This window comes from Macrobrachium nipponense, chromosome 20, assembly GCF_015104395.2.
Source record: "Macrobrachium nipponense isolate FS-2020 chromosome 20, ASM1510439v2, whole genome shotgun sequence".
Taxonomy (NCBI): domain Eukaryota; kingdom Metazoa; phylum Arthropoda; class Malacostraca; order Decapoda; family Palaemonidae; genus Macrobrachium; species Macrobrachium nipponense.
In genome coordinates this window covers 49,223,392-49,237,547 of record NC_061089.1, presented here as the reverse complement: position 1 = coordinate 49,237,547, position 14,156 = coordinate 49,223,392, and the positions used below count along the sequence as shown (strand labels likewise).

General features: G+C 36.9%; 1 protein-coding gene and 1 long non-coding RNA gene across 2 annotated transcripts in view; one reads left to right on the top strand and one right to left on the bottom strand.

Annotated features, from left to right (window-relative positions):
* The window catches only part of LOC135221009 (uncharacterized), an 81,444-nt gene extending 71,054 nt beyond the window's left edge, over window positions 1–10,390 (top strand). Inside the window, exons 3-4 of the mRNA XM_064258731.1 lie at window positions 8,641–8,845; window positions 9,768–10,390. Coding sequence (XP_064114801.1) covers window positions 8,641–8,845; window positions 9,768–10,390 — 828 coding nt within the window. The remainder of the gene's footprint in view (window positions 1–8,640; window positions 8,846–9,767) is intronic.
* The window catches only part of LOC135221018 (uncharacterized), an 89,094-nt gene that overhangs the window by 71,236 nt on the left and 3,702 nt on the right, over window positions 1–14,156 (bottom strand). The gene's annotated exons all lie outside the window — the stretch shown is intronic.

Below are 14,156 nucleotides of genomic sequence, written 5' to 3'. Positions count from 1 at the left end.
ATGGAATATAGAATTTAGACCACGGGCCAAGCGCTGCGACCTATGCGGTCATTCATTGCTGAAAAGGAAATAGACAGTAAAAAGGTTTAAAGGGTGTAACTAGAAGAAGACCTGGCCGCTGCACCATATAACAATTGTTACAGTGTGTGGAAAGTCAGATATAAGAAACAGAATATGAGCAGAGGTACAGACAAAGAATGAAAGAGGTTGCAGCTCTAGGGGCCGAAGGAACGTTGCTAAGAAACTTAAGTAGCTATATACTGCCTGACGGAACTACCCCCTAGGAGAGTTTTTTCTACATTTGTTTTAGACATTGTGCGTTTCTTTATATTGATGTCCAGAGAAAGGAACGTTGAGAACATCGTCCTTCCCAGCCTTGCAGTTCTTCATTAGGACTCAATTTCACTGCGTCTTTCAGCTACTATCCAAAAAATTAATTTCGGTAATACCTCACACTCTTTGGCCGCTTGAGAAATTCTTAACCCCAAATGGCATTTTTTTTTTTTTTTTTTTAATTTGAAGTGCCTTCTCGTTGCACTAAATGACTGAGTGATAAATATCTTCTATTTAGTATCCAGTTTTCAATCTCGTGGCAATGTTAATAAGCACTTTTTTTTTTGGCAACATAAATCTTCGTTTATACCCAAAAATTATGATAATTTTCCACTGGTAGCGATACCCTATAGCATGTCTTTCTTAACATTAAAACAACGCTACAGGTATAAACAGTCAAGGTCCAAATCCCTGGGTAAACAAAAATAAAATATTTTTGACGTTTCATTCGAAAGGGAATGATTGACTGTTGAGAAGATTTAGGTCAAGTATGGCAATATATACTCAGATGAAACAACACTCCTCTCTCTCTCTCTCTCTCTCTGAGTCTGATATATTTTACGATGAATTTCTACTCTCTCTGTTATTTAACAAAATCTGAATTTTTTAGGATGAATTTCTAATCTCTCTCTCTCTCTCTCGTCTAACAAAGTCTGAATTTTTTTACGATGAATTTCTACTCTCTTTCTCTCATCTAACAGTCTGATATTTTTAGGATGAATTCCTACTCTCTCTCTTTCTCTCATCTAACAGTCTGATATTTTTAGGATGAATTTCTACTCTCTCCCTCTCTCTCATTCCGATTTTTCAGCTGAATAAATTACTTTTGAAATTCTACAGGAATCTGAAAGGCTACGTTATTTATTCAGTATTATAAAATACACCTGACCTATGAAATGTTTCGCTACAGCAATATTAAATTTTCATTAATGGTGCTTGTGATGAATATTGAAACTGAAATTAAAAATTAGTATTTCGGAGAGCTCAAGTTAGACGAAGTTGTATAATTCATCAGTGTGATTATCCAATCCCGGATTATCTCATTTCATGTAACGTACGTGGATACGAACCACATCCGGATACGGTAAGTGCATTTTTTCTTGGACCAGAGTCATCTCCCATCTTTTACGTTTTTGTTTTCAATACGGAGATTTCTGATATGCAAATTTACTGATATCAAACCCACATAGGGCAAATTAGGAGACCAAGAGACGAATACAAAAAGCCATTCAACAAAACTTCTCCAAATATATATTTATTTAAAAAAAAAAAAAAAAACTGAAAACACCAAGACAGGCAAACATGTCAGACAAAAAATTCCGCAAACAAAAATAACGAGTTGACAAAAGAAAAAAAAAAATGAGAAATAGAAGAAACAGTCCACTGATAAGCGAACAAAAAATAACGTAAGTACATTAATACATACGATAATTAGAGATAACACAGACAGTTACATAAATATCAAGATCTACGATTACCGGACAGCTGAAATGGTTTATTTTTAATCCAATAATAATAGCTTCTCGAGCACGCGTGAATCTGACGTAAAATAAAATACCAGGCGCCTTTGAACTTATACTTCAGAGCTATTTATTATTCAGCATTCCGTGTTTATCAATTATGGCATGTAGGACCATTAAAACCACAAACACAATATATACACATACACACACAAACGCGCGTGCAGAGAATTCCTAGTTTACTCTGGGATTTGCAGATAAGAGGAGATCTTTTACCTGACGCGATAATAAATCAACATTTTGCCCTTGAACCAGAATGCACTAAAGTGGACATCTTGACCTTACAGTTTGAAGAGACCTTGAACAAGAATGTAACAGGTGAAACAGGAGGAAAACCTCAGTTGCAACGAAACAATTGTTAGAAGAGGGTGGAAAGTCGGCTGGAAGAAAGGATATGAATGGAGGTACACTAAAAGGAATGAGAGAGGTTGCAGCTAGGGACCGAAGGGACGCTGCAAAGAACCATAAGTAATGCCTACAGTGCACAAACATGAGGCGCATTGACAGCCCTATCCAACCCTACGGGGGACAAACTTCAATGCAGGTAAAATTCGGACCCTATTCAAAACTTATGAAGGAGTCCTTGAGTGCATCAGTGAATAAGAATTCACGGTAGCGGTGAAAATGTGACGAAGTAGAAACGAAGACTGAAGTGATAGGAAAGGAAGTATTCCCTCTAGTGCAGAGGAGGGTTTTGAATGAAGTGACAGGCTTCTCAGTACGAGAACTTTTGAATATTAACACAGTTTAGACTGTCTCCTTATCATATCTTTTGAAATCCTATTACGGAAGGACGACTGACTGGCTTTGCTTTGTTGAAATTCAGTTGATGATGTAAAAATGTTGTGAAGTGGTTGTGGATGAATTTGCAAGTTCACAGACAAAATGTTAGCATACATTTAGAACTGAATACTGTCAGTCAGTTCTACAACTTACTATAATGTGTCCCTGTACATTGCTATGTTGTAAAATGTTTTAAAAGACATTATGAAATATATGCACACATATATTATATATACATATATATACATACATATATATAATATATCTGTTTATATATATATATATATATATATATATATATATATATATATATATATATATATATAATACATACACAAAATGTCTACTGTTCCAAATCATATTTTACCAAATTTTGAAATAACGTATATATTTGATCAATGATAAAAATCAGTTTGCTAAAATGTTTTTAAGCTAAATGACTCTAAGAATCAAGTACTAGGGTTCCTCCCAACCACTAACCCTACACACACACACACACACACACACACACACACACACACACACACACACACACACACACACATATATATATATATATATATATATATATATATATATATATATATATATATATATGAATAATTATCACATCGAACCGTGATCCATATATGTGCTGGTACTTACTTTCATCGCACAGATCTAAGGTAACGTGCGCCGTGGAGGCTGTACTTTGGGGAATTTGACTTATATAATTTTTCTTACCTTGCTGAAAGCTCTTGATCTGGAGTTCGTTGAAAGGGTTCTAATTTTGGATGAGAAATTAATTGATATGTTTCTTTGCATTAAGTTTATTCTTCGTTAGGGGTTCTTACAATTGTTTTCCACCTTCTGAGTTACTGGGCTCTTGGACTGATAAAACTTAATTGGCACTTGTTGCAATTACGAGTCTATAGGCACGAGGGAATTTTACTGAGTATTGATTGTCACTTTCACTGTCTTTGATTGCTTCGCACACAACCTTTTGCACCCTGTTCTTCTTCTGGGGATTCTTCTGTCTTTCTCTGTTCGGCTGCTGCACCACTCGTTCTCTCCCCCCTCGTTCCCCTCTTTGTCGTTATCTTCTCTTGACTTCTCTGTTCCCCTTTTTTTCTCTGCTCTCCTCTCTCTCTGTCTGCCCTTTTTGTTGGGTTGAAATCTCCTTAGCACCGCCTTTGAATTTTGGGATTTTGACTGGGTGTGGCATTTTCTGAAAGACTTTTTGTGTCTTAGTGGCTACAGACATTATACAAGACCGCCTTCCTGTCATGTCTTTTACAATGATTCGTAGGCTTTTAATTTGTATACGCCTCCTTCATGTCCTGGCTTCTTGGGGGCGTATCCCTTGGTAACCTCATAGGTCATTCGTTGATACTTCTTTTGGGCTGTCTTATGACCAACACTCATGGCTTTTGATTCGTCGAAGTCCTTAGGTCTATCTCGAGAGGGTGGAGCACTTAAGAGTTCGGCACTCCCCTCCTTTGAACAACGGGTCATAGAATTCCTTTTTAACGTATGCCAGATGGCTCTCTCTGACCTGTTCACGAAGGGAACGCCGATTAGTCATAGGCGCTAATGAGAGTAGTTTCCAATTTCTCGAAGATGCCTGGGTGATATCCCTCGTCGGCTATAATCTTTTGTTGGTCACTAATCGCTGGTACGGACAGAGGCTTTTTGGGGGAGATGAAAACCAGATGTCTAATGGCTAAAAGCCTAATGTTTTGAGTAACAAAATCCCTTCTCTAGAAAAATCTTATCTTTCCCTTTTCCTTTCTCCTTTCTTCCTTATTATCCGTTTCGATTGCCTTTTTTCTTAAGTATTATTTAAAAGTTTATTGTCTTTTGGAATAACGACACTGTGCCACACTATTACACACACACATATATATATATATATATATATATATATATATATATATATATATATATATATATATATATATATATACACCTATCTATCTATATGTCTGTGTATAAGTAATGTTTTATATATAATTCTCACTGAACTTTAATCCAATTTTATAATGCATCCTTGGTCATCTATTTGGATAATCTTTTATACATCAGTTAGAAATGAAATAAATGTAACTAGCTAAGGTGCCATGGCGCGCACGCGCATCAACACCTATAAACCTGTGCAGCCTGCCACGCAATTAATCCCAACACTTCGGAATGAAAAAAAAAAAAAAAAAAAAAAAATCCAAATGGTTCCGCGTATTCGTCCTCTCTCGAGTCAAAGTCCGGAGTCCTTGTTCGTTAACCGGATCAGGACCACTTTTCCGGATCAAAGCTGGGTTCGGAACTTCGCGCAAATGAAAGAAGGGTTCTGTCCGTCCGTCCGTCCGTCCATTTCCCCTGGGAGCATTTCGGGGTCTCCGTCGCACGTCTGCAATGCATTACCTTTTCTTTATTCAATTTTTTAGTGTGGCTTTTTTTATTTGGGGTCATTTTCCCCCTTTTTTTAGTAAGTAATCTCTTTTTTCTGCATTTCCATTATTTTCTGTTACATCTTTGTAATGAACACGGTATTCTTTGGAAGCTTGAATTTCAAGTCAATGGCTCCCTGTGGCGTTCTTGTTTTCAATGAATAGGAGTCATCTCCTGAATAATAATAATAATAATAATAATAATAATAATAACAACAATAATAATAATAATATAATAATAATAATAATAATAATAATAATAAAGCGTTCAGAATATGGAGGAATATTATCATTGCAATAATAAAACTATTGCTGTTGCTTTTACGTGGTTTAGCACTGCCATCAAAATATTTTTCACTCTGTTTCCATTATCACCATCAGCTGAATTATTAAAATCATATATAATTACTCCTGTCACTACAGCGACTGCAACGTACCTCGCCACTTTTAACATAATAATGAAAATAGAATCACCATTCACTACCGTTATTGTATCAGTATTTTCGCTACTGATTTCATCATTACTATTACTGATACATTCATTATAATCCTATCGCCATAATCATTATTACTGCTATCACTCGCTAATGAAATTACGTCATCATTACTCCATAAACATCAGCGCATACCGATTGCTATTCACACCAACTACTGGGACCGGGGATGGGGAGTGAGGGGAGGGGGTTGGTATCCCCCCCCCCCTCTCACACACTCTCTCCCTCCTTCCCGTAAGGACGCCTTTCACGCCTATGGTTTCTCATTAAGCCTACAATAGGACCAAAGGCGTCTTTTCACATCCTTTATTACTTTTATTTCTCGCGTATCATTTTATTTTCTTTGCGAACTTCCTATTTTTAATTTCTTTTTCATTGCAACTCAATTTTTCCATATTAAACCCATAACTCAAACCTCACCTCCATATCATCTGACCACCTTCTTTTCTGACTTATTTTCCTTCGATTTCTTCTCTCTTTCCTCACAATTTCTATCCTTACCAAACCCCCTCTTTATCTATCATCTTCCTCTCCATCTCTTTCCTACCGACCGCCGAGAAGAGAATCCACTTCATCCCCTTTCCTAGCCTGACCGTCGGGAAGAGAATCCATTTCTTCCCCTGACCGTCGGAAAGAGAATCAATTTCTTCACCACTGACCGTCGGGAAGAGAATTCATTTCTTCAACACTGACCGTCGGGAAGAGAATCCATTTCTTCCCACCGACCGTCGGGAAGACAAGAATCCATTTCTTCCCCACCGACCGCCGGGAAGAGAATCTTCTTTCTTTATTACGCTCCTGGTGAGCAAAAGCCTCATTGCCTCCTTAATAAATCTGATTTCTGATCCTTTTGATACGGCTGTAAGTGACACTCGTCGCGTCCCTAAAGAATGAAGGGTTCTTTTTTTTTTATCATTTCCTATTACCTTCACATTTTTGAATTTTGAAATGAATCTTTTTTTTATACATGGTGACGCCTCGCTATAGCAAAGTGTTTCATACTGTTCTGTTTATTTGCTTTATTTTTTAATGCTGTCATTCATTTACTTAACATAGTATTTTAAGTAACGACGTAAGTTACTGCATGTGCATTGTTTGAATTTGCACAAATTTTCTTCAGAGAAGATGAAAAAATTCCTGAAATAAATTTATTCCAATTTTTCATTCATAAATCACTCAACTACTGTGGAAGTTGAGGTGGTTGGTTTTGATTAAGTAGCCTTATACCAGCACAAAAACTTGACAAAAGTTATTAAAGGCACCACAAGTAGGTGGGGATTTGTGGATTCGTAGCAACTAGCCGATACTTACTATGAGGAGAAAGTAACCTTCAAGAAGTCGGGTATTTTATGCAGAAAACTGGTATTCTCTATCAAAAAGCATTTGCTCAAATATCTGGTTAACAAAATGGTTAACCATAACCATCTGGTTGTTTTAACCTTAATCATCTGATTCTCATAAGAAAATAAACACTAGCTTCAAATACTACGTGTTAACCAAAGCAAAATCAAGAAGGTAACACGGAGAAAATCTAGTGCAGATGCATACAACACTTCATTCATTGATTAACTATTATGTCAACCACTGCCATTCGGTTAACATAGGACAAGTAACTATATTAAACATGACATTTTGACCATCACGGTATAATCTGAAGGAGGAAATTTTCGCCGCTAAAAGGTGATTGCGGTGCCAACGGATATATATATATAGGAAATCAATGACCATCAGGAAATTAAATTTCATAGGTTTCCCTCCAGTCTGTGAGATTTCTCCTTGATGGTAAGAGTGCGTACTTGGACTTATTGATTTGAAGGGGATTGAATAACTCTTTTCTCCCCTTAATTGCTGATGATTTGATACGTCTTAATTACTCCGATAATACCCAGCCTTCCTCATTTCCGACACTTTGCACGCATATATAATGCCTAACTCGCTTCCCTCGTCTTTCGGATTATGGCATTGACTGATTGAGGATTCTCTGGCGTTTTAAGTGTTAAAGGGCTTAAGAAAAGGGGGTGAGAATCGGAGTCTTATTAAAGATCTCCGAGTTGCGTTCAGTTAAGAATAATTTTTTCTTATGGCGTTGAATTCTTTTCAATACCCATTGCTGTTAAATGTAGACTTTTGAATAAGGAAGGAAGACAAAAGGCTTTAAAAGGATTGATATCGGAAGAAAGGTATGAGGGTAGACAGTGAAAACTTACGTTAGTTCATGAGAACTTTCTTTCCAAAGAGCGAAAGAATGTTATTCAAGTAGCAGACTTATAAATAAAAAATTTTCTTCTCACGCCACTGAATGACGAAGCATGATAGTCAACTTCCTCAATTCCCTGTTTAGCAGATATTGCCCACTTCTGTTACATCTGTTCCTTCCACTCTTCTCATCAATATTATCGTACTCTGTTCTATTTTCAACGTTTACAATTTTACTTCCCTCAAAATTAGCCTCATTACGACAAATAACTTTTCCTCGTTCCAAGAAATTCTACCTCAATTCTCCTAATGATGTTTTCTCTTTCCCTATTCCTTCTTTCTTCGGTCCTCTTCATTCTCTTCTTCTCAAGGTGAGGTAAACTGGAACACTTTGAATCTATAATTAGGATTTTCTGCTGCCCACTGCCGTTCTTTTGTAACTGGCCACAGATATACGATTTGAAGCGCTGGCACATCTTAATTTGACAAAGGTTGATAACGTACGTTTTTATTATTGGAACTTTATATGATCTTACAAATCGCACGTAATGTTGCTTTAATTGTTAGCTATGCTCTTACTATATTGTATGCCACAGCATTTTTGTTTTCCTTTAACAGTTTTCAGGCAATATTGACAGTAACGACGATAATGATGAAAATCAAAATGCCTGTAGAAAATATTGGTGATATAAATTCTATATACTTTTAATTCAAACTCATCGAGAACAGTGAAGCAATTTAAATATAAGACGTCTTCACGCACACATTTCTACTACCCACAAACACAAAACATGCGCAAACAACTACAAACACACACACACACACATGCACACAAGATTTACTGAAACGTCATTTTTTCTAATGAGATGTTCTCTGCGTCGCCACTACCAGGGTAAGAAAAAGAAAAATGACTACCGGGAACTCCAGGACGAGAGAGAAATACAATGGGATACAGGAGGGACGGCCATCGCGGGAGGAGGAGGAGGGGATACAGTGAAACGTCCCAAGACCATCGACGAAGGGGGAAGGGCCCCAGAGGAACCTCTTGCGGGAGAACAGAGGGAAACTGAGGCTGAGAGTAATAAGTCTCCTATGGGTAAGAGGAAAAATGTCTTTGCTTATACTTTCTGAATCCTGTTCCCAAAATGTTTCAACACCCACCCAGCCCCTTTATTTTATTTATGATATTTATTTATGGCCCTGATGAAGCCCACTGTCACTTGCACCAGACCACTATGGTTTGTTGCAAGTTTCGGGAATGCCTGGCAATTCAAAAAGCAGAAGATTAACTCAAAGCTCAATTGTCCTTTTTTATCCATAGCACGTCAAATCTCACAGTAAATTCCAAAGCAATGTAATCTCACTCCATTTGGCTAATTGCATTGTTCCTGCATCTGAATCATTCGCAATCAGAGTTCGAAATGTCAGGTCACGTACGGCTTTCGATTCACAATAAATGATCAAGTAGGAAAAATACACATATTTTATCATATTATGTCTATCTACATAGATTATATCAGACACTGATTGTGCAAGGCAACTATGAAGAAATATGAAAGGCATCGAAACTCATATCTGTGTTCCAGAGAGAGAGAGAGAGAGAGAGAGAGAGAGAGAGAGAGAGAGAGAGAGAGAGAGAGAGAGAGAGAGAGAGAGAGAATAAACCTACAAACATCCTAACAAAACAACATTTAACATCATATTTGCGAACGATCAATATAGTTAAAAGTTATTCCCTGTCTTAACTAATTAGTCCAAATGACTAACTATAAGATTTGTACTGACAAAAATTCTAAGCTTCCTACTATCCTTTTTATTACACCTTATTGTACACTTTCAGCACTGCATTACGCTTAGACAGTGACACACGGGTTGTCAGAGTAATACCTTTCATAAAAGCGTTGCCTGTAGTTCTGTTGATCCCATGTATAGATTAAAACAGATCATTGTTATAAGAAAGATGATTTAATCAGTATTTCATGCTGATTTTATCTTTATTTTTTGTATCTATTTTTCAGATCCCTTCAAACCCATCAGACTCAAACTCATCCCACGGAATGTGCAGATCGGGAGATGCGGTTCTAACGTCAACAGCAACAGCGCTGCTGCAACGACCGGCCCGGGGTTCAACAACCAAACCCAAAGGCCTCCGCTACCCCCTCCCCCACCCCTTCCCGTCAACACCTCCTTCGGCGTCAACAGCGGCGGGAATTCCTCCAGGGCTCCCCACACCGCTGTCCTCCACTCTTCGGGTATTCACACACTATTTCGCAACCCAGCTGTGCCTTCGCAGCAAGGGCTTCAGACTCCCCTGTGGGGACCATCGGCCGCCTTGCGGTACGGCCGCCGGTGCAGTTCCCCACAGCCGCCCTTGCTCTCCGGCTGCACCCCCTATGTAAGTGCCAGGATGCCACCTCGGTCTGCCCAGACTTCGCCTTCAGCTCCAAAGTCGCCGAAACTGACTTCCAGTTGCAGCGACCCGTGGAGCACCATCATCACCAAAACCGGGAGGGCTCAGAGTATAGGAGGCGGCGCGCCCCCGGGGGAGATGGAATGGTTGGCCGCCCCCTCACCTCGTTCCAGGAAAGGTTCGTGGTCGTCTGTGTCTACCGATTGCGATTCGTCGCCACCATGTTGGTGAGTACTGAATAAAATACATTTTTAAAAATTATGAAACGTCATCATTTCGACCAGTGTCTTGATTTTGTCAACAGGTTCAACATTGCTACACGTGACTATTTTCATTTCCCTTCATACACGCACTTGACAATGGACGAAAGATTAGAGACAAATTTATTCTGTCTCACCGATCGACGCAGCCATCTTCATAACGGAGCACGAAGGTGAGATTGCACATTCCCTGACGACACAGCATGCAAATGAAAAGCAAGACGAACGAGCCTTGCCTGTCAACATACACCAATATTACAATTCATAATAAAGTCGTCCGTATACGTGTATCATGATCATTTGACTCTCAAACCGTATTAGATGCACTTGGCTGGCCAGGTCAGGACGACGTCTATCCGGGTTACATGAGATCGATATTGAGGAATAATTCTGACTATCTACTTTTAAACGTTTGTTGCACCTTACCCCATCCCCCTTCCCAAACACTTTCCCTAGAGCCACCCTAACGCCCAATGTAATCAACGTTCTGGTAAATCCTTTCTAGTATATGCGCATGCTATTTATATTTCTTTTTAAACATTGTTTTTCCAAAGTGATATATAGATATGTATACAGTATATCACTTGGGAAAAACAATGTTTAAAAAGAAATATAAATAGCATGCGCATATAGAAAGGATTACCAGAACGTTGATTACATTGGGCGTTAGGGTGGCTCTGGGGAAGGTGGTTGGGAAGGGGAATGGGGTAGGGTGCAACAACCGTGTGTGTATATATATATAATATATATATGTATATATATATATATATTATATATATATATATATATATATGTATATATATATATATATATATATATATATATATATATATATATATATATAGATATTATATATAACATATATATATATATATATTATATATATCCTATATATTATATACTGATATATTATATTATTATAATATACATACACACACACGTTAGACACATCTGGTGTCTGTAAGGCTCCTGATCATGTCGATTAAACGTTTGTTCCCTGTTTATATTATTAATATTTCTTAATTATGGTATGGGTGTCAACGTTTGCTAATTATAAAATGATGTAAGATTATTCCCGAAAAATTGTTGCCCTAATGTTGTACGTATTATCTTTATAATCCCAAATGCTTCTTCATCATTTCTCTTATATAAACTAAATCAACAAGTTCCATCAACCTTCCAATACAAACAGAGAGAGAGAGAAGAGAGAGAGAGAGAGACGAGAGAGAGAGAGAGGAGAGAGAGAGAGAGAGAGAGAGAGAGGATTTACCTAGTTTCAATAATCACAGTTTCTCATGAAACACTTCATACATATTCAATCTAGGAACGCAAACATTTTTAACCACAGCAAATTTCACGGCCAATGTGGTTGGCTTTTTTTTCCTTTTTTTTTTTTTTTAAGTATAGGGCTCACATCACACAGCAATTTGGGACCTTTTCAGCAAAATGCTGCTGGTTTCCCGAGCAATCAAGCAGCTCCTGTGAGGAATGAAGCTGAATTGCCAACAACTTCGGACGGATGAGTGTTTCATCAACATTTTGACAAGCACACACACACACACACACACACACGCAAAAGTTACCAATTAATGTGAAGCAATGGAGTACCGCTGCAAGGCTTTTCGACTCTCGTCCTTTACTAAGCACAGTCTGCTTAGTAAAGGACGGGAGTTAAGCCAGTACTCCATTGTTTTACTTTCCCTCGTGGCATTTGCCTTTATTCATATAATCATCACGTTCCAAATTTGTGATTCAGTTATATGTATGTATATATATATATATATATATATATATATATGTATATGTATAATATATATATATAATATATATAATATATGTGTATATATATATATATATATATATATATATATATAATAGCACCAAAAGGCTTTATAATAAATTTGCCCTTGTTTTCTGACGTGGTTAATTTCAATCCCTGGGCAAAAAGTTTAAAACTTTGGTGGAAAGAGGATATTTAAGTTAATGTGGGGGAGTATGGATGAAGAGCACAGGGCAGTGAAGGTAATTGTTGGAGAAGCCCAGAAAATTATGAGACTCGTCCAGTAAACAACCTAGGTAAAATCCAAAAATGATAAAGGATATAGTCCTTAGTAGAATCCAGAAAGTCATAACGACTCATCAAGTCGACAGCTTTGATGTACAGTTCACAAAGTCACGAGAACTCATCCAGTACACAACGGGGGTTGAATCCAGAAAGCCAGGAGAACTTGGTAAACAAGAAGATGCCTAAAGTAAAAAATCTGATACTCATCCAATGAACCACATAGACATAGAATATACAATTTAGGCCGTGGGCCAAGGGCTGGAACCTGAAATCATTCAGCGCTGAAAGAAAAATTGAGAGTGAGAGGGTTGTAAAGTGTAACAGGAAGAAAACCTTGCCGTTGCACCATGAAACAACCGTTAGAAGAAGGTAGAAAGTAAGATGAAGAAATAATATGAATGGCAGTACAGTAAAAGAAATGAAAAAGGTTGCAGCTACGGGCCAAAGGGACGCTGATAGGAACCATTAATGAATGCCTACAGACTGACGGCATTAGCCCAATAAGGGGAACGAATGACATAAGTAGAGAATTCCGGGAAATCTTGTAGGAAACCAGTCAAGTTTATAAATGAAACAAATCGAAGTTCAATAAATCAATAACAATCATTGAGAAGGTCCATAAAATATGCATAACGGCAAGAAGAGGAAGAAAAGAAAATTCGAGGCATAATTTACAAAGAAATACTTTAAACAAGTTACATGATCTAGAAAATTTAGGCCTCTTACAACTGATACCCACAAATAGATAATATATGTGTATAGCTGTTTATGTTCGTGAATCAGGGTTGGAACATGTACCCACGTGAGACTGAGACCGAGAAATATAAATTGTGATCAGGAAAAAGAAAATCCCTTATACTACTGCCAATTTTACGATTTTTTCATTCGTTTTCCTTGATTTGTTTGGTCTTCCTTCTCTTAACGAGGTGAATTTTATGGCTTCCTTGTGTTAAGCCTATATTATATTTATTATATATATAATATATATATATATTATATAATATAAAATTAATATATAATAATATATATATAATATAAATATATTAATATAATATAAATAATATATTATATATAAATTATATATATATATATATATATATATATATATATAAATACAATATTTTAATATATAAATATATATTATTATTATATATTAATAATTATTTAATATATATATATGTATATGTATATATAATAGATATATATATAGATATATATAATATATAATATATATGGGGTGTTAATGAAAAAATATCTAAATGATATGTGCACTATAATAGGGATACTAAGATTTCATTGTATTAATTTCTTAATAATTTTGGATGCACTTCTCTCTGAATGCCTTCAAATCAGGAATAAGAAATAAATGAAGACTCCGCTTTTTAGCTAGGATTCGAACCCACGCTCGGAAGATGACTAACGTCAACACTAAACTCGCATCCACCCATCGAAATCCTTTCAATTTTTTACTCAAGAGTCGAAATAAACCCATCCTCTCCATCGTAACTGCGATGAAATATACCGATCAACTAAATATCCACAGAAGTACGTACTAAATTAAGCACATTCATATTTCCGGCATATGTGGTCGGTCGATTCCACGCGCATGCGCGTGACTGTTTTTGAGCGTGTTCGCTCTATGTACAATCCTAGTTCTTTCCAGACCGTGGTA